Source organism: Triturus cristatus, chromosome 1_1, assembly GCF_964204655.1.
Source record: "Triturus cristatus chromosome 1_1, aTriCri1.1, whole genome shotgun sequence".
NCBI classification, from domain to species: domain Eukaryota; kingdom Metazoa; phylum Chordata; class Amphibia; order Caudata; family Salamandridae; genus Triturus; species Triturus cristatus.
Genome location: NC_140579.1, coordinates 100,806,238 through 100,827,464, shown reverse-complemented (window position 1 = coordinate 100,827,464; position 21,227 = coordinate 100,806,238). Strand labels below are relative to the sequence as shown.

Here is a 21,227-nt window from a genome sequence, read left to right as displayed (position 1 = left end):
GATAGTTCCGACTAGAATAGATAACAATTATTTACATAAAGACAGATCTATAACTGATTTTTCTAACAATGTGTTTTCAAAATTATTGTATGAATATGTAAAGACAATTGATGTAAGGGACTGCTATGTATGCATGCAGTTACCTGCCTCTGTTTCAGAAGGAGTGACTTATCACCTTCCATCAACGTATGGAATAACATGTAGTGTAATAGCTAGTTTATTTTATCAGACAGGTAAAGTAGAGTATTATTTTTCAGATGTAGATAACAAAATTAATTATTCCGAAAACTGTACAATCGACTGACATGGCTTTGCGGGGACCCTGCTGACATCCTGCAGTCTTTTCTGTATCGGCCGTAGGCGCTGGATGGAAATCTGAATCCGCTGCGCCCGCTCTCTCAGGTTTATTATTCTGATCTAGTTGGACTATCAGGTGTGCCTGTCCTGGGTTCCAAACTAGAGAGTTTTACGGGTCCGAATGAGGGATATCTATTTCCATGGACTCTACAGTGTTATAAGGCTGGGTCCCGCCTTGGAGGTTTCTGAGACCACACCCTCTTGGCGGAGGGACACCTCTGTCCCATAGAAATTGATACGGGCCCTGAACCCATTTTTTATGCTTTAAAAACGTTGATGTTCAGCCGCCATCCCGTCGGTCATTGATTTCAGGCGCGTCCTCCCACGTTTTGCACCTGATTGTTGCGCCCTGAAGAAGCGATGGAGTTCTTCTTGTCACCTTGCTGCTGTTTCTTGTTTCCCCCACTTTCAACTATTAATACAGTTAGAAAAAATTGGAATTTAAAATATGAACTATATCATCAAGTGATCTCTTGCCTCATGTATTAACTTTGTTATTGATCATATGTATTCCATATGAGTTGACTTTACAAGGATCACTTGTTTTATATCTAAAATGTTCATGTTTATACTTCGATATTCTGTAAATGTGGAAACCTTACGTTGCAGGACGTATGAGTATGAGTGAGTATGTGTTTGCTTGCATGAACGCCTGTGTGTGAGTGATTTTGGATGCGCCTGGATGATTGTAGTGTCACTGTTACTATGTTTTATTTAAAGTGTAATATTATATTCATTAAATAAATTTAATATTTTTGGTACTCAATGGGTTTTTGTACCATATTTTGGAAGGCAGTTTCTTCATGTCCGTGGCATGATATCAGTGACTATCAGCACAGTGTGACTTTGGACACAGGCAGAGTATTATTGTTATGATTATAGTCTTGTACAATCGACTGAGTCATACCTTTTAGGGCCTCTCAGTACCTATGAGCGTTTCTTACTGACCAGGTTTCGCTTTGATCTTTTCCAAATCTTGTTGGCACAGCCATGCGGGTGTAGTAGAGGTCAGATGTTAGAGTCCTGTGACTGCGACGGTAAGTCTCCACAGGACATGCTTCATTTCTTAATGTTCTATAAGTATTATGTGACTCCCCTATTTTAAAAAGATTAGAGTTTAGGTGGGTGCGACCAGCTTTTGTCTATTTACAATTTTTGTCTGTTGATGCTGTCTCTTATATTCTTAACTTTTTTTAAATCAGCTGTGAGACTTAGAGCCTGTTGTGACTAACTGATAGTGTTTTTTAAATGACTGTATAGTGCCTTATTAGGCACCCAGATTAGTCAGGGATTTTGTGCTTATTTTTGTGTTCTGCTTCCCTGTTTTAATGTTTTCTGTATATGAATTATATAACATATTTTTATGTATTGTATGAGATTTTAAAGCTAGATTTGTTATTTATGTGATTTTTGCATGAATAATTTGTATCAGATTATATTCAACACTATGTACGGTTTTAGAATACTTTTATGGTTGTATAGAGAAACCGAATAAAGTACATTTGATTGATTGAACTCATGTCTTATGTCCCCAAATCCTCTAAGGGCAGGATCAACTTTGGAATTTCAACTCCAACTTTTAGCCCTTTTAGCCAAGTATTCTCTAACTTTCTTCAAAACCTCATCGAAATTGCATGTTAAATACCACACTTGCTTAGAGATTGCTTGCTTACATTCTTGAAAGTCCACAATCAACACTAAAGTCATTCCATTCATTCGCATCCATTTCCGCCAAAGACGTGGACATCCTGCTTAAAACATAAGTGGTGAATAAAATATTGGAGTTCTATAGATAAACTAGCAATCCTGGGAGAAGCAGATAATAACCCATCAGTTACAAGTAATTTGGTAATGGATTTATGATCTCTGCTAAAAGTGAACACCTGCAATCCCTCCTAGGATGGGTTCTGTTTAAAAAGGAAAAGAAATTAAGTAGGAATTTTTTAGAGTTGGGGCTCACATAAGCCAAACGACAGTTAGGTATACGATAGTTGTCCTGAGGGTTCCCACATGTGCAGAGTGGAAAAGAGACATAGCTGAATGGGCAAATGTGGAAGAATGACGTATGTGGAAAATCCGCAGGGATGATAAACTTGCAGATGATTTGTAGGCATGGGCTGCGATGCTCACTGAGCTGCTGGAACCCGCAGACACTTGTCCTCCATGAACTGTAGATTTGGTGTACTGCATCTTTGATATCTTGAAACTTCCTTTGGAGTACAGTAGACCATTCAAATTTAGTTTTGGCTAAAGTAGACCTGAGTAGACCCACTCAAATGAAATAATTTAGTGGAAAATTCTTAACAAACTTAGCATAGTTAGCATAGTCAGCCATGTCTAAAACAGATCTATCATCCTTTGAGTGAGAAACAGAAACATTTTTAATTGCTTCAACCAATTTGGTCTTGAGATTAATACCCTTTCTACTGAATATATGAATAGGTATGAGACTTGTGTTCAGCAACTTTACACTTGGTAATTTCTGCTATGAGACCATTACGCTATAAAGTCTACATCATTTTGAATAATCTGGCATCATGTTCTGCTTTGTTATTACCAAAGGCAACAATGTCACCTTGAAAACAAATTACCCCCGGCATATCACCGGACAATTGCCCCATCAACTTTAGAAAAACTGCAGCTAGCGATACAAGCCCAAAAGGCATTTAGCAAAATTGATAACATCTAAAAACAGTAATAAATGCAGTAAGGTCTGCTTTCTGCATGCAGGGGAATCTGGCCAGGATAGATAACAATTATTTAGGTGGACTAACAGTAATATGACGAATGAATGCATTTGCATTCGGCATGTTAATTGACCTGCTTTTATCTGACCAAAAAAACAGTCAACAAAGTGTAAAACGTGTAGTAAAAATATCCAATTGAATATAAAATGCACATAAAATTAAATTTTAAACCTGGGAATGGCATGGGCCGACTTTTGCCTTTCCACGTTCAATAGTATAAGTACCATTGAGTAGTAAAATAAAACATATATTAACAAAAGGCCACGAAACAACTCAGTTTTAGTAGGCTCTCTATAATCTGATAAGTATTACATAACATCCTTCTAATCTGTTCACTCACCCAATCTACAGGTGATCCTTTGCGGTGCCTCAGTCTCTAAGGATATCAAATATACACCTATATTAGGACTTCTAGAATGAATGTGTCCACTAAATGCAGTGTTTCTCTGCTTGGATGGTAGTTTATGAATTTTATTGATTGTTTGAAACAAAAAAGGTTTCTCTTTGCAATGAAACTGAGAGGACAGAGAACCAGCTATCTGACTGAAATTTAGGTTACTCAATTTATCCACTGCATGTAGAATGAACTTGATATTTACACTTGGTGAATGGACGGCTGTCCTTGACCTGAGTGGTTTGAATATTGTTATTTTACCAGGTGAAGTCTTGAAGGCCAGTCCTTGCAATAGATGGTAAAAATATCAATCCTCATACTAAACAGATGTTCAAGCCCTGCATCAGTTCATATGAATACAAATACTTAAATACAGCAATACAAGAGCAATAATTTTATCTGATAATGTGTAGATCCCTTTTAATATGATGGGTAAGAGGACCATTATTTTCATTGGAGAGAGTATGAAGGTTGATTTTAGTTGTGAACGGCATGAGAACTGGTCCTTGTAATGTTGCATGTTAGTCCTTGCCTTTAACAGCAGAATGATCACTCCTTGCAATGGACAGGAAATTGAAGGTCAGCTATTGCACACAAAGGATAATTGATCTTTGATCTTTGCAGTAGACAGATAATTAAAATTCAGCCCCTGAAATGATAACTTGGATTAAATATCTTTGCATCAGCTAAAGATTAAAAGTGTTCCTTACAACGGACAGCAGAAAAATAAGTCTTGTAATGGACGGAGAATTTATGGTTAGTCATTACTTTACATGGTAGTTGGATCAAATCTTGCAGTGTAAGTTACCTACAGTTCCTTGCACTTCAAGAAGAATTCAAAATAACTGACAGGCACATCCATCTTTGAATGCTTTACACACACCAGATGTCGATCCTTAAAGTAGATTGGAAGATCAAAACTTGCACTTGACGGTTGAGAAATTGAGTCCTGACCTATATGCATTGAATATAATGAGTGGGTCCATTTATGGGAGGTGCTGACAGGAAGTGTGTATATTGCATTGGATTTGAGAACTCAGGCTAAGATTAAAACAGTGTCATATTCCAGATGTTCACTATTTTCTTCCCAACTGTTTAAACTACTGTTGTCTGGATTCAGGCCCCACATTCTGAATTTCAAAAACCTGAACTACCCACAAAAGTGTGCAGGCTGGGAAAGGCTACCTCTGTCAGTTAGTCTTTTACTGCAAGAATAAACAACCACAATGAGAAGAAAGGCCCTGGTTACAGGATGCATTCTCTTGCACTTTATGAATGGAGCAAAAAAGTCCACCAAGGTGCGTGACTGTCTTATTTTTAGTATTGCCTAATATTTTGTGTTTTGCTCCTTTGATCTCCAACAAAGAAGCAGCCAACTGCATGACTTCTTGTGAACAGCTTGTCTCCTCTACCTTTGATAAGAAAATACACTTTCATCCAAATAATTTTCTTTGATGGGCGGACCTGTGAAGAAAAAAAATAGATTTATTTAAAGGTTATCAGAATCATAGAAAGCTGATTAGTAAACATATTTTATTTGTTTTCTGCTGTCTTTGATATATTACAAAATGATCTTGGATCTGATTTATGACCTGATACTAGTGTATATATGTGTAATAGAGAGTTCCTGCTTTGTAAATATATTGTTTCACTCGCAAACTTTATGTTAGGGAAGTTATTGTGCAGCACAAAGATCAGTATCTAGCTTACAGTATTGAAAAACATTAAGAATTTGATTTCATGGGACATTATGATTATGATGCAAATATTCCACCTATGGTGAGCTGCTCAACAATACCTCACCTATATGTATTGTTCATGACCTCATACAAGATGTCATTAACATCAAAAATGACATTGAGGACATCATTAGTGACATCACATATAACATTACTATTTACTTCATCGACAAAGTCACTATTTTCAGAGTAGTGATAAAGAAGAGTACCACTGCCAGCAAATTAATGCTGTTCTAAAGAATACATAAAAAACAAAACTACTGCAGTCACACTTGTTAATATCGCAGATCTTGCTATATCATTTGGGGCTGAAAGGCACCCGTTCCACTGTCAAAAAAGGACTACCTTACACTGTATACACATTGATGTGAGTGTGTATCTGTACTGTAACACGATGGAAGAAAGAAATTCTCCGTAGTTGATATTCTTGTGAATTGTAATGTTACTTATGATGTCAATAACAACGTCATCTTTGCTGCGAATGCTGAAGCAGAATATAATATAATTTTTTAATGTTATTATTAAGGGAGAATATGAAGCCAATACCCACTTCCATTTAATAATCGCATAGATTAATTAAATAGACATCCACATTTCATCTACTATGTGGTTAGTATAAATATGCAACACTTCATTAAAAAAAACTTTACACATGTCTATGTGCATTATAAGAGAAATTGTGTAAGAATATTCTATAGAAAATTTCACCAAAGCTTCAAATATTTTTGTTTTGAACCAGTGAGCCACATATAATTCTTCCTTTTTAATTCTATAGGTCTTTGCATGCTACTTGGAAAAAGTAGGAAAAAATGTAGATCTTTACATTTGCAAAATCCATAAGCAGGCAATGTGGATGGAGCTGTAAATTAATTTCTGATTCATAACTGATGATCTTGAGTGTACAATAAATTAGCCAATTAGCACAGGACTGCATTTTCGGTAAATGGTCCCCCTTCAAATAAAGAAATTATTCTCATAAATTTTCTTCCTAATATCTGATGTTAAAATAATATTTTCTACTATGTATGAGAGACTTTTGGTAAGGTATCTGTTTCCTTGACACTTGAGAAATAATTTCGCCAAAACCCTACAAGCCTTCCACTTGTGTTCTCGATTAAATTGGAGCACAAAATTTCAATAGTCTTCATGGAGCATGGATCCATACTTAATAAAATATGGCAAATGTCATTACATGCCCACATAAGCCAGCCTTTGAAAACTTTTATTGAAGGTTCCAAGGTGGTCCATGGTTTCTGCCCTCATTGATTCAAAAATATGAGAGTTTGGAAATCCAGTTAATTTTCTGGCTAGATACTATTGTCTTATCTATGAGGGGTTGATCCCTAAATTTTACATCTTTTTTTTTTCTATAAAACTTTTTTATTAATAGACATCAGCTTATCAATTACAGTACAGAGGAAGTAATAAGTCAGGCTACATGAGAACAATAGGTAAAATCAATCATTACAAAATATCCCTTGGAAAGTCTAGGGTGAAGGGTGATCTTCACTGCCGATGGTGAGGAGCGGTTGACATATGTCCCCACTATAGGAATTCCACACGCCCCAGCCACGGGTCCACTTCTTAGGGCAACCTCGGACCACATATACCGTCTTTTCTCTGAACATTGACCAGTCCAGATCTTTTTCCCAGTCACCCACTGTAGGAGGATGCGACGCTCTCCACCGCTGTGCAATGTTTCTCTTAGCGAGCATAAGCCCCAAAGTGACCCATTGTGTCATGTAATCATTCAGATCTGTTGGTTCCCAAATATTCAATAGGCATCTGCGAGCTTCAACGCTGAGGTGCATGTATAAAACTGTGTTAATGATGTCGTGTACTTTGCGCCAGTAGGGTTGAATACTGTCGCATTCCCAAATGATGTGCATAAAAGCACCCATCTGGCCACATCCCCATCTACAATCCCCCCCGTCCATTCTCCCCATCCATACCAACTGGGGTCCTGTCACATAAACCCTATGAAGGACTTTAAGTTGGACTAGTCGGAGGCGCGCAGGTATTGCCGTGACTCTAGTTGAGGAAATGGCCTCCTGCCATTCCTCGTCATCCATCTCGATTCCATCTCTGGACCATCGCTCCCGAAGTGATTGAAGAGGCTCTGGCATATTATTTATCAACTTTTTATGTGATAGTGTTATCAGGGACGTGGCCGTCTAATACTCTATCCTCCAATGGGGAAGATTCGGGAAGGGTGGTACCATGCTGCAGATGGGATCGCAACGCGTGTCTGACCTGTGTGTAACGGAATAGTTCCGAGTCAGCTAGCTCGAAGTGCTGTTGCAGAGTGGCGAATGATTTAACATCCGACTTGTCCCACAGATCACCTATACGCGAGAGACCTATGAGGTCCCACTTGTCAAATCCCTTACTTTTCCACAAACTACCCAGCTCTTCTGAGTCCCATAACGGGGTCGCACGTGTAAGCCTTCGATCCCATACAAGGCATTTAGTGGCAGCGTGCCAAACATGGATCGAATGTTTGGTGGGGCCCGTGAGTTTAAAGCATTGTGGTTTGGAATAAAGGGCTCTATTATAGTTCCCGCCAGAGAGAAGCCATCTATCCATATTATAGCCTGGATCCCCAGGACGGGTGTAGGTGCCATGATTGATGGCAGCTAGGTGGGCCGCCTAATAGTACTTTTTAATGTCAGGGAGGCTGATGCCCCTGTCGTACCAGTTCAAGGTGAGCTTACTGAGGGCGATACGTGGCTTTCCATTCCATAGCAAGTCCCGCTGAAGGCCTTCCACCTCCCTGAAGTAGCACTTTGGGACCAGGTCTAAGGAATTCTGCAGGGCATATAAAAACCGCGGCAAAGACGTAATTTAAAAAAGGGCCACTTTTCCCAGTAGGGAAGGGGGGAGTGACTTCCAATTGTTTATGTCTTTCCGCAGCCTGGTTAGAGGCGGGAGCAGGTTCTGGGTATAACGAAGTGATGGATCTAGGGAGAGGAAAATTCCCAAATACTTGAAGCCCTCTGTACGTATCTGTATTGGGCAATTCTTCGGAGGGATAGGCAGCTCTCCTGCCAAGGCAAAGAACAGGGATTTACTCCAGTTAATAGAGTATCCGGAGAATCTACCGAAAATAGCAAGGATTTCCAAGATGACAATCAGGGACCTCTTCGGGGAAGTCAGATAAAGTAGGATATCGTCTGCGTAGAGCGAGATGCGGTCTTCCCACTCCGGGAACCAGCGCATGCCCCGAATCATCGGGTCTCTGCGTATCCAGGCTGCCAATGGTTCCAATGCTAGGGCAAACAGGAGGGGGGACAACGGACATCCCTGCCGAGTCCAACGACCCAGCTCAAAGGTGGCCGACTTTTTTTTATTAACTACTGTTGGACTTGGCCCTTTTTGCAGGGTCATCCATGAACTTTTTGCCTTCCTCCTATATTTTTTCTGACCTGTTGGTGGCTGTTTTATGACTCTGGGCACTTTACCACTGCTGATCAGTGCTAAAGTGCATATGCTCTCCCTTTTGTAAATTATTGTACGAATTAGTGATTCCATGATTGGTTGGTTTTGTTTACCTGTCAGACCCTAGTACAGTGCACCAGGAGTGCCCAGGGCTTGTAAATCCAAATGCTGCTGGTGGGCTTGCAGCACTGATTGTGCCACCCACAGAAGCAGCCTGTAAAAGTGAGTCTAAGGCTTGCCATTGCAGAGCCTGCGTGCAGTCCGGTACTGTCATGCTGACTGGGCAAGTGCACCCACTTGCCAGTCCCTAAACCTTCCCTTTTCTTCATATCAGACACCCCTATGGTAGGCCCACGGGCAGGGTGCATTGTAAGTATAAGGTAGGACATGCCCTGGTGTATGTGGCATGTTCTAATAGTGAATTACTGCCATTTTCGTTTTTCACTATTGCAAGGCTACCTCTTCTCCATAGGCCAGAATGGGCAGTTTGATTATTACATCTTATAATCCTAACTGACTCAGGGAATATGGTAGAAATTCGAATTTAGTATGCCTGAACTCAAAATGACCAAATGCATGTTTTAGTGAAGTTGGTTTTAATATTCTGTGTTTGAAAATACCACTTTTAGAAAGTAGGTATTTTCTTGTCTAACCATTCAGACCTGCCTCTGCTAGGTTGTGTATTCCTTGTCTGGAGTTTGAGTGATAGGGCTGGGGGATTCCAGGAGACAGGGTGAGTCCGCCCAGTGGTGACTAGAGAGATCTGCATCCAGATGGGAGGGAGGAATTGCACCTGGGACCTGAATAGGACAGTGCCTGCCCCCCACAGTGCTGACTCCACCCCCTGTGGTGCGTCTGATGTCTCTGCCCTGCACTGTGAAAGGAGAGACGGAATCATGTCAACAAAGTGCTCCAGGGATGTGCTTTCCCTCCACAATGCTGGCTCCACCTCCTGTGGGGAGTCTGATGTTTCTGCCCTGCACTGTGAAAGGAAAGAAGGAGTCATGTAAACAGAGTGCTCCAGAACTGGTTTGGACTGGGCAAAGGCCCCTCTGCCCTCAGAGGACAAAGGATTTTGGGGTATAAATATTGGGACCCTGATGCCAAGAAATTAGATCACTTTGGGAAACAAGAAGAAACTCTGCTGAGGAGAGGAACCAAGAAGAAACTGAGGAGAGACTATCCCTGAAACTGGGGGATTGGCCTACAGGGGTTGCCTACTGCCAAAGAGAGGAGAAAGGAACTTTGTGTGTACTTTTGCTCAACCTGTGAAGGATCTCCAAGGGCTTGGAAAAGAGCTTGCCTCCTGCTGAAGTCTCAGGAACAACAGACTTCACCCCCCAGCTCCCCAGAGTTCTTTGGAAGTGCCTTCTGCTGTTGTTGGGCCTTCCGAGGGACTGCGTGTCGCAGGGAGCTGGAAGCGCGACTCAAGAAGGAGAAGCATGCCGCAGTCGGAGCTGTTGTCGTCGCATCGCGTAAAGTGTGTCGCCGCTGCAGCTGTCGCATCGACGGGAAGCATCTCGCATCATCCAGGAAGTGTCTCGCAACGCCGAAGAAGCATGTCGCCATCGTAGCTGACGCATTGCACCGCATCAAGAGAAGAGTCTCACATCGAGGAAGAAGCGTGTCGCCATCGCAGCCATTGTAGTTGTCGCATTACACCGCAACAAGAAAAGCGCCTTGCATCCACGGAGAAGCGTGCCGCCGTCGGAGCTGTTGTCGTCGCATCGCGTAAAGGGGTGTCGCCGCTGCAGCATCACATCGAGCGGAAGCGTCTCGCAACGTCGGAGAAGAGTGTCGCTGCCAAGGTCGCTCTCGCCGCATCGCGTAAAAGTGTGTCGCCGCAGCAGCTGACGCATCGAATCGAGTCTTCTCGCAACATCATCTTTGCACCATAATCTTTACGCATCAACATCGTTGCAACACTTTTGTTGCCCTGCGTGTCGCATCTAAAACGTACATTGACTTAAAGTGTCACATTTAAGAACTAAAGAGAACTAAGCTAAATTCTACCATCTAAAGTAACAGTATTGTGTATTTTTGTCGTTTAATGGTCTTGTGGTAAATCTATATAAAGAATACTTATTTTCGATATAAAACCTGTGTGGTGTCCATCTGTAGTGTTGTCACTTGATTACTGTATGTGTTCACAAATGCTTTACACACTGCCTCTGAGATAAGCCTGTCTGCTAGTGCCAAGCTACCAAGGGGGTGAGCAGGGGTTATTTTAGGAGTGTACCCCTTTACCCTGACTAGAGGCGAGGGTCCCTATTTGTCACAAGTGCATACCTGTGCCAACTAGAGACCCCCAAGTCTAACAACTACCACTTGCGCCAGAGGTTTAGCATATAGGAGCTGCACCCATTAAATATATTTCGGGCCAAACCCCATCTTCTCCAGAACTGCCCAAAGATACGGCCATTCAATGGTGTCAAAGGCCATGGTGGCATCCAGGGAGACTATTACAGCTGGTTCTAAGATGGAGGCCGCTCTGCCTAATACTCCATGCACCCTACGCAAGTTAAGCGCTTTGTTACGATGTGGAATGAAACCAGATTGATCTGGATGGACTAGAGTCTCGATCACTGTGATCAGACGGTTGGCCAAAAGCTTGGCCAGAATCTTGGGCTCTGCATTCAGGAGGGAAATCGGTCTGTACGACCCCCAGTCAGTTTTAGGTTTCCCCTTCTTATGGACAGTGATTATGGTGGCAGTCCTTTGGTCTATCGGTAGGAGCCCCTTTTCCCTTGAGTCCTCATACATGGCCTTGAGATATGGGGCCAGTCTGTCCGGTTTAAGTTTGTATAGTTCGACCGAAAGTCCATTAGGGCTGGAGGCCTTCCCCAAATTGATGGACCTGATTGCTTTCGCCATTTCCTCATTGGATATGTTGCTATCCAGAAAGTCACGGTCGTCTACCAAAAGTTTGGGCAGTGTTATGTCTGCTAGCATCTGATGGGAGTCCTCTATGGAATAGGGAGCAACTGATGAGTAGACAGCACCAAAATGGGCCGCAAACCTGTCAACAATGTCTTGGGGATCTGTGAGGGAGCTGCCTCCTCCCCCCCGAAGTTCCGGCACTAGCCGGCTCTTGTTTATCCAACCAGGCTAGTAGTTTCCCGGCTTTGTCTCCCACCTCATATAACCGTCCCTGTGCAGCTCTCCCTAAGGCCCTGGCCAGTCACCAACGCTCTATATTCCTGCTGTCTGAGGTTGAGATAGTGGAGTTTGTCGGGTGTAACTTCTGATTCCAGGTCAGTTTCTAATTGGCTAATCTCCGCTTCAATGGCCACTATCTCTCTATGGTAATCTTTTTTCTTCCCCGAGATTAGGGATAGGGCATGACCCCGAATTACTGTCTTGAAGGCTTCCCATAGCGTCTGTGGGGAGTCTACTGTGCCCTCATTGTCACTAAAATAATTATCTATTGCTGCGAGAAGTTCCTTGCGAATTTTAGGATCTCGGAAATACCATTGGTTGATTGCGGCCACCCGTCCCACCTGTTTGTAATTAAGAACCACATGAAGCTAGATTGGCGATTGGTCAGAAATACCCCTGGCCAGGTGTTTAATCTCATGGATGTGAGCAATCTGAGATGCGGGGATCAAAAAATAATCTATGCGTGAGAGGCTCCCGTGTGCCCCGGAATGGAAGGTATGCTGCACTGTGTTTAGGTGATAGGTCCGCCAGCTATCTACCATTTAGAAGCCAACATGATGTGGAGCTCACTCCTCGGGGGATGGCGATCTGGCGAGACTACTGAGTTGAAGTCCCCTCCCAATATTAACAGCCCCTCTGGAATAGCTAGCAATATAGTCCCTAAGTCTCTAAAGGTGGTGGCTTGTAAGCCAGGTGGCACATAAACCGACAGAAGTGTGATGGAGTGCCCCTCCCATGTGCCGGAGACCCCAATATATCGTCCCCGGTCGTCTGTCCATGTTGCCTGTACCACAAGAGGAAAGGATTTCTTCATCATAATACCCACCCCTCGTGAGCTCGAGGTGAATCCCGCATGGGCCAATAGAAGTTGCTGATGCAGTGTGTAAAACTAAAACCAAACAGAACACCCCCACCCTCCACCCCGCTGCCCTGCACTCTGGGCCTAGAACTGCCCATCGAAAACTTGCAGAGTGCCTGTCGCCCACGTAAAGAACTAAGAGTAGAAGAAAAGGGGGAAATAAAGCGCTCCGCTTCCCTGTCCCCAACAAAGTCAAAAGTACATCCCCCTTTAAAGAAATGTGCCAAGTCTGAAAGTGTCCACCCCAGTAAAGGATCAGAAATAAGGAACTCCCCACCCAAGCCCACCCCGTCCCAGGCCCCATTCACTCAATCCGGAAATAACTGCTGACACGGTCCTCTCCTCAGGCTGGTCGATTGTCTTCACTCTACCTTCCGATGTGGTCGCCTGGACTCCTCATTCGATGGTGCTCGATCCAGTCTGCCACTGCTTCAGGATGTTCAAAAAACCATGCCCTCCCATCCGCCTCGAATCGAAGACGTGCTGGAAATAACATTGAATATTTCAGGCCTCTGTCTCTAAGTACTCGTTTCACCGAGAGGAACAACCTCCTCTGCCTTTGTACCATCTGCGTGAAATCCTGGAAAAAGGTTATGTCTGCATTCTCAAAACGGAGGGAGGCCCCCGTACTGGCATTCTGAAGGATGACATCCCTGTCTCGAAAGTTCAGAACTCTGGCCAACATCCGCCGCGGGGGAGCGCCCGGCTTGGGACGGCCGCCCGGGACCCTATTTGCCCGCTCGATGACAAAGAACTTGCTGAGGCCTTAAGGCTGTACATGTTTTCGGATATGGTCTTCAACAAGAGATCAGGGGACTGCCACTCCGATTTTTCTGGAACACCCAAAATGCAGAGATTGTTGCGCCGTAAACGGCCCTCGTAGTCATCCAGTTTTAAGTCTGTGAGTTTGTGGAAGTCTTGTAATGCGCGGACTTCTCCTTGAAGCTGCGTGATATCCCCGACGAGACTTGTGGTAGTGATCTCCATCTGCTTGACCTTCTCGTTTAGCTTCGCCAGATCTGCCCTGATGAGGTTTACGTCAGTTGCCATGGAATCCATTTTATGTTCAAGGGAGGTTTTGACTCCGGTGATAGCGTCCATGATTTCTTTTAGTGACAATTCCTGCTCCTCTGCACCAGAGCCACTTTGGGAGGCATCTCTGGACAGTCGGTTCTGTTGCGTGTCTGTAGGAACAGTGTAGCGGTCTAATTTGTTGGTTTGCGCCCCCTTGAGCTTCGGGCCCCGGAGCCTTTACTGCGGTCCATTGCGCTGCTGATCAGTCACTCTGGCCCTTCCAGGTCACACAGGGCAGGTGTTGGCACGGTCTCTAATTGCACTATACCAGCTGGTGAGTCCGTGGTATTGCAGACTCCAATGGCTCAGGTGAAGGGGGAAACCAACACAGTCTCTGTTACCCCCTGAGGGAGCCCACCGCTGTATAGTGCAGCCACAGTTGATAAACCTGGTGTCAGGGCTGAAACTCGAGCCTCGCTAGACCCAATGTGCCCTCCTTTATGAGACGTCACTGGTGCTTGGCCATGCACAAGTACTGTCCGCTCGGGGGGTTTCTCACCTGCTTTTCTCCGTGGCGATAATATCGCAGGGTCTTCTCTGCCGCAGCTCGGGATGCAAACTCCCCGACCGCAGCACTCCCTCGGTTCTCGGTGGTGTTACGGGTCACAGCTTCAACACAATGGGCCCTTGTGTGTAGAGCCCAGCAGTCACTGTCCTTGTCTGCAGCCGCGGGTGGGAGGAGCATAACGATGCGCCACAGGCCTCCGTGGCGCAGCTCCGCCGTCTGCTGATTTTCGGCTCACCGCGCAAGGATGGTGCTGTTTCTGGGCCCTTTCTGCCCCACGGAGCCTCTTCACCGGACCTCTGCTGACTGTGGGTCACGGCGGGGTCCCGGTCTGTACAATGCAGTCACCCTTTCCCCCCAGCAGCGACGTCTCCAGAACCTCGCACCGCTGCAAGAAGTCTTCCGCACAGCCGAGCCTCGCCCCGGCCTCCCGCGGCACTGTGGGTCCCGGCTTCTGATCAGCGAGCAGGCCTCACTGTTCCAGTCCCAGTATCTTCGTTCCCAAATATCAGACGCGGGATCGGCGGGATGGACACCGCTAAAGTTCCGTTCCACGGGCCACATTTAGAAAGTTCGGATGGAGGTGCCGGATAGACGTGGGGAAAAGTCGGGCGACGGAGCTCTACTCTATGCGGCCATCATGGATCGCTGCTTTGCCACGCCCCAAAACTTTTACATCTTTAAACAGAGTTACAGCGTTTGTATTGGGAATGGAAAATACTTTAAAAACTGCCCTTTCCTTTTAAAAATACACTGAAGTACCTTATAATGCACTTTTTTTGTGGATTTGATCAATCTCAAAATGTCCTCAATATTAATATCATTTATAATCATTTAAGATTATCACCATTAACCCATGATCTAAGTGATGGTGTGCTAAATGCCTATCTTTATATATGCCTTATATATAAAAACACATAATAAGACATTTTAATATTGGGGGTGCTAGGCCCCACTCTCTGCTGGGGAATTGTAGTGTCAAATTATTGGTGAGAACATAACATCTATTTTGTTTTAAGTTGCATCAAAGATGCAGGGAGTCAGCAACATTAAATAATGGTAAAATCGACATCCATATTAAAACTACCCTATAATTAATTGTCAGAGTGAGTGAATGCCATTTCAATATCAGACATCCACTTCGAATAGCAAAGGTATATAATTCAGATCCTATAGATCAGGTAAAACTGATCCCAAGATAGTACTTTGCTCGACTATTATAAAATTCTCAAATCTCTGTCTCCAATATTTCAGAAGTGCAATTGCATATTAAAATGTCTGTTTCGTTTTATTTATTTATATCTGCCCAGTTCTTGAAGGTGTGAAAAACTCTTCAAAACTCTCTCCTTTAGCTCCTTATCTTGCTTCAAAAACTACAATATTTAATCGGCTTACAATTGAATTTTAGCCATATTCTGCAAAGGAGGATCTGGGGTATCATCATTTTAAATCGCGATAGTAAGTATCTCTATAAAAAGTGCACAAAAATGGGGGACAAAGGACAACCATGTCTAGTTCCATGTTTAACTTTAAAAGAACCAGCTTCAAAAGAATTCAAATTCAATCTAGCTTCAGCATCACTATAGAAATTGCTTAAAATGCTTGTGAGCTGGAAAAGAAAACTGAACATTTTTAATATACTAAAAAAACTGTTCCAGGACTCAAGGTCAAAGATTTTCTCAGTATCAAATAACAGCACCATGGCCAGAATGTGTTTGGTATTAAAAATATCTATAGCTTCTATTAAGTAATTCACAATTGCATATAGTTGACACCTCGCGATAAAACTATTTTGATTCATTTGAATCAGCCAATCCTCCGCACTATTCACTCTATTTGCTATTTATTTAGTTACCATTTTATAGGTTGAATTCAGAAGACTAATTGGACAAGATGAATTTGTATCTACGAGGTTCTTACCTTTTTTTTTTTTAAATGACAACTATCCCTATATTAAAAGATAATTAGCAAGCTTTAGGAGATTGGAATTCAAACCTTCTTAAAAAATTTTCAAACAAATTCTGAAGGAAAACCATCTTCTCAGCAGCTTTCCCATTAGGGAGATTAGAAATTACTTTATTTAATGTGTCTATTGTCAAAGGTTCTAACAACCGCAGTTCATGTTCCTGATGGAACAAAGAAATAGGGAGCGCGATGACAAACCCTTCCAAATTATTTTGGGTCAATTTTCTTACAATTCTTATAAATATTTAACAGACGAAAAAAGGGAGAGGAAAACAAACTGAACCTTAAACCCCGCATGGAGAACCCACAAAGGTAATAAAATTGCCCTCATACACTAGTTAGTGTAATGCAGGGTACTGATTCTCCAAATTAACCCCATAAAATAGATTTTTAATGTTGCTAAGGGAGCCCCAGAATAAAATTGAGAGAGTACTCTAGTAGGTAGTTTTATGTTTTTGTGTTGATGAGGTCCCACTATTGGAGGGATATTCTGGTCCTCAGAAAAAGAAAAAAATATATTATGCTCCACACCAAGCATAGGTCAGCGGAGGTGTGTTGTAGCAAGTCCTATGATGAAGCATGACACTAACTAGTGTGTAAGGGCAATTTTAATACCTTTTAGGGTTTCCCACAGGGATTTAAGGTTCGCATTGATTTTACTCTGCCCTTTTTCATGCGTGAAGTAGCTGTGCTTAGGAAGGACAAAGGAAGGACAGGACCTCTCACCCCTTAGGGAGTGTTTGGGAATTATTATAAATATTCTTATAGTGATCCAGAAAGACTATTAATTTCACTGTGAGAAGTTGGCCTGATATATGATGTCACTAATTCTAGTGTACACCTTGTATCAGTCCAAACAACCCTTATGGTGATTGGTTGTAAAGTCAACCTTATAGACCAGCTATCCTAGTGGTAGCATGGACAAGAGCAGTCTTAGGCTAAACTCTGTATGGCATGTGAAGCCAGCTGTTATACCATTTTTAACCCCTTGAATACCAAATGAAAGGACACCACAACAGATATATATAAAAATAGAATGTATTTATTCTAGTCAAACCCTCAGCACTCTTTATGAGATTAGAGGTAAGTACAACACAGTCTTATTTAAGCATACATTAAGTCACACAGGTAAGTAATACAGTGAGGCCCTAGGGGCCACGCAAACCATATACTAAGTAAGTGGTATAAGAACCACTGTCACGAACACAGGATAGGCCTAGGCCTAGGGAATCGCTGGGGCTACACTATACTACCAAAGGTTAGGAAGTGGGAGGCCCGTGGGATTCAGGTGCAGAGTGGAAACACTCACGCGTAATGCGTAAAAGTCGATAGAATCAGTAAGTATTAGAATTTAACAGTTTTAGGACACTTCTGGGATAGCTAGAAAGTCGAGACTCGGAAACTAGACCCTAGGATAGTCAATACCCTTGTGAGCACCGGAGTACTCAAGTTACCTAGCCCACGGGCTGCGGGTGCATAGGTGTGAACTTGCGTCGGGTTTCGTAGTGGACTTCAATGGATGCCTGAAGGAAAGTTGCTGACAGGCAGTCAGTGAAGAGTGTCCGGTGGATCCCAAGATGGGGATCAAGAAGGAAGGAACCTGCAAGCAGAAGGGACAGAGTCTAGGTCACCAGCCAGGAGCCAGGAAGGAACCAGGAAGGAACCAGGCGATGTCGTGAAGATGCAGGTGAAGAGGTGAAGCTTGTGCAGCAGCCACGGGTACCAGGAGGCGTCGAGGACGACCAGGACCAGGAGGTGAGCTGTCCCACGAAGGCTCTTGCTGTCGGCGGCGTCGATGTCGAGTCAGGACCCAACAAGCCTTGGCAAGCGGAACCCACGCAGGATGAAGGACTTGCTTCTGGTGCAGACCAGGAAGGTCTGGGGTGCTTCTCTTTCACAGAGGAGTGGGTGCCAGTCTGGAGGAGCCGGACCAACAAGATGAAGCAAAAGGTTCGTCGTCACAGAGGTCACTAGCCAACGGGCCAGCAACGAACAACACATTGAGCAACTCAGGTGCAGAAGGGCCCCACGCAGAACACGTGAAGTGTGGGGAGCTGATCTTCTTTGCAGATGGTGCTCGGGATGGGGGCTTCTCAATTCCCCAAGCACAGCCTCGAGGAAGCCTCAGAAGTCGCGCTAGTCAGTCACTAGCCACTTTTCCCAAGTCGCCGGTCCCACGTCCCTCGTCGCCTCCACGGGTCTCAGCTTCGCTGGAGATGTGGATCTGGGTCAGAGGTGTCTGGAAGTCTCGGCGCTGGTCAGTCTCTGCAGTCGTCCCTCGTAGGATCAGTCGCAAAGCAAGCAGCGGTCGCTGGATGGTGCCTGGTTGCCCAGGGTGGTCACTCCTTGGCCACAAGGGAGATTTCTTCAGTCTTCTTCCTGAGGTCGAATGTCGAAGGTCCAGAGTTTCTGTTCAAGTTGCAGATTCAGGTTAATCTAAAGTCCTAAGGACCCAGCTCCCACTCTTATACCAATCTGGGGGGCTGGTTTACTGCTAGGTTCCTCCTATGGGTGGGACCAGGGAGGGGGGTGGTTACACCCCCTTCCCTTTGTCCAGTTTCGCACCAGGACTGGGGCTGGAGTGCCCCAGCACCGGTTTGAACTGGACTATGCATGGGACACCTTGTGTGCCCCAGGCAGTGTCTCGTTTCATTCAACCCTCCCTGCCCCAATACACTAAGTCCTGTCTGGGGTGGTGCTAGCACCTCCCTAGGCAGGAAACCTATTGTCCAAGCCTCCCTCGCTGGAAGGACTCCCAGCAGCAGGAGGTCAGACTTGTGTCTGTGGCAGCAGCATCCATTTTGTGATGCTGGGGCTCTGGTTAACTTTAACTGGGTAGTAGGATTTTAACATGTCTTCTCCCTCTAGAAGGGAGGAATAATATTCTCATCCCCAGAAATGGTATAGGGGTATTATTCCAAAGTGTTAGACACCTTACACGACATGTTTCGATAAAGCCAAACCATAGTTACCATAACCGTTTAAGATTATAAGGCACTTTAAGAGTATATGGTAGGCTATATCATAGAACAGCGATAAGGACATGGTTCCGAAAGCTGCAGACAGGCTCAGCTCATGCTAGAGCACCATCTCACATGTTACCAAGCACTCTGCCTCCAGGATTGTTAAGGCCTGCCATAGGAGTGGCTGATAGGTACACATGTGTCTATATATAAGGTAGGTATAGGAATACTACACCTAAGCAAGGGGTGATTACACGACCTTGCCCCAGCTGAGTGATCAGCAAGTTGTGTCATAATGGAAGGCCAGGCCAGGGGTGGCATAATACATGCTGCAGCCCCTGGTAGGCCTAGGGTACACCTATGCCCTGGGTACCTATGGTACACTGTACAGGGGCTGATAAGGTGATCCCTCCCAATTGTGCGTGTACCTAGGGTACATGGAGTCCATTTTAAAGAGAGAGCAGACAGCCTGAGACCCTGAATGGCAGGATCTCAGGTCAACTAAGTCGAAAAACCAGCTAGACACTAGGCAAAAAGTTGGGGGTAACCATAGTCAGATATTCACCTTCCTACATTCACTCCTACTCGTAAGCTGGGCACCTCTTTTGGGGAAATATTTAACACTAATCCTACTTCATGCAATTTTTTCCTGTGTTGCCTTACCAACAGTCTGCTTAGAAATCCACTTCAAAGGGACTCTGTGCGTCCTTGTTATTGTAAGGTCTTGCAGGTACTCTGGAAGAACATACGTCCCTAACAATACCTCAACCACAAAGAAAGAAAGGCCCAACAGTATCCTCTTTATGTTCGGGCATCCCGATAATTTGCAATTTAGAGCACCTCAAATGATTTTCCATTTTCTCCTGTCTATATTGAGATTAGATTATTTGTTTATCTAACTGAACATTTCAATCTATTGCTGTAAGAAGTTTTTCTTCAGCCTCAGAAATGGGATCTTCTGGATCCTGGAGCCTGTTCAAATGACTGATTCATCTTATTATCCATCTCATCCAAACACTCTTTAAGTGAAGCGACACTGTCGGCACGGAGGTGTTTCATCTCCTTATCATCCCCAAGATATTTTCTAGTAAGTAGACAAACTTTGGACTCATAATCTCAGTCTCAGATGAATCTGTATAGACTGTAGACTTTTGTAGTAAAAAGTCAGCAACAGATTGTTGTTCACTGGTGTCCCCCACCTTTAACATCTCGGTACCTGACTGTAGCAGAGACTACTTCTCAACCGAGGGGAGAGAGTTGTTGATTAGTGTCTAAGGCCAAGCTCCTTTTACCAGCTTCAAGTATTTGCAAACTGTTACGAACAAAAATAGGGGAAATACTTCAGTTGGTCCCTTAAATTGTACATTATAATCATGCAGGGCATCATGCGTTTTAAAAACATTCTTATAAGAGCCTGAATCATATACAGCAGATGGAGAGCAAATATTCTGTTCATTGGAGAATGTCAACTGTAACAAGGGCATAGAAATAGCTGCTACTTTCATCTCGCTGAGCTTGTTGCCCAATTTTTTAACAGGTTTAAAGTTGAGAGGTCTCAGACATGTCCCGGGAGATTATCACAGCTGGTGCGTTATGTGGAAGCACCAATTCTGCTTGTGGGCTATTCATCTTTGAATTTTTGTATTTGACTTCCTTCATCAGTAGAGAGTAACAAGTTGTTTTAGAGGTCCTGGAAATGCTGCTTACAGTCTTCTCAGGCCTCTGTACCACTCACTGCTCTCTTTTTCCTCTCTACTAAAGTAGGACAACAATCCTGAAACACATGTCTAGAGATACACAGCACTGGCTGCACCAAAAATGTCATGATGTCATTGTTACAATGCACTGCATTTACCATACTGCACTTAGCGAACTGAGTGCTTTGATGAGAGGCAGTGTGCTCACTTCCCCCTTTGTTTGATAAGGCTCCCTTGGTGCTGGTTAATGCACCTGTGCTCAGTGACAGATAGATAGATAGATAGACAGACAGACAGACAGACAGACAGACAGACAGACAGACAGATAGA

General features: G+C 43.9%; 1 protein-coding gene across 1 annotated transcript in view; it reads right to left on the bottom strand.

Moving 5' to 3' along the window:
* Positions 1-3,554: 3,554 nt before the first annotated feature.
* LOC146869628 (solute carrier family 60 member 1-like) overlaps positions 3,555-21,227 on the bottom strand; it is a 182,904-nt gene continuing 165,231 nt past the window's right edge. Inside the window, exon 10 of the mRNA XM_085608908.1 lies at positions 3,555-4,962. Coding sequence (XP_085465034.1) covers positions 4,907-4,962 — 56 coding nt within the window. The 3' untranslated portion in view covers positions 3,555-4,906. The remainder of the gene's footprint in view (positions 4,963-21,227) is intronic.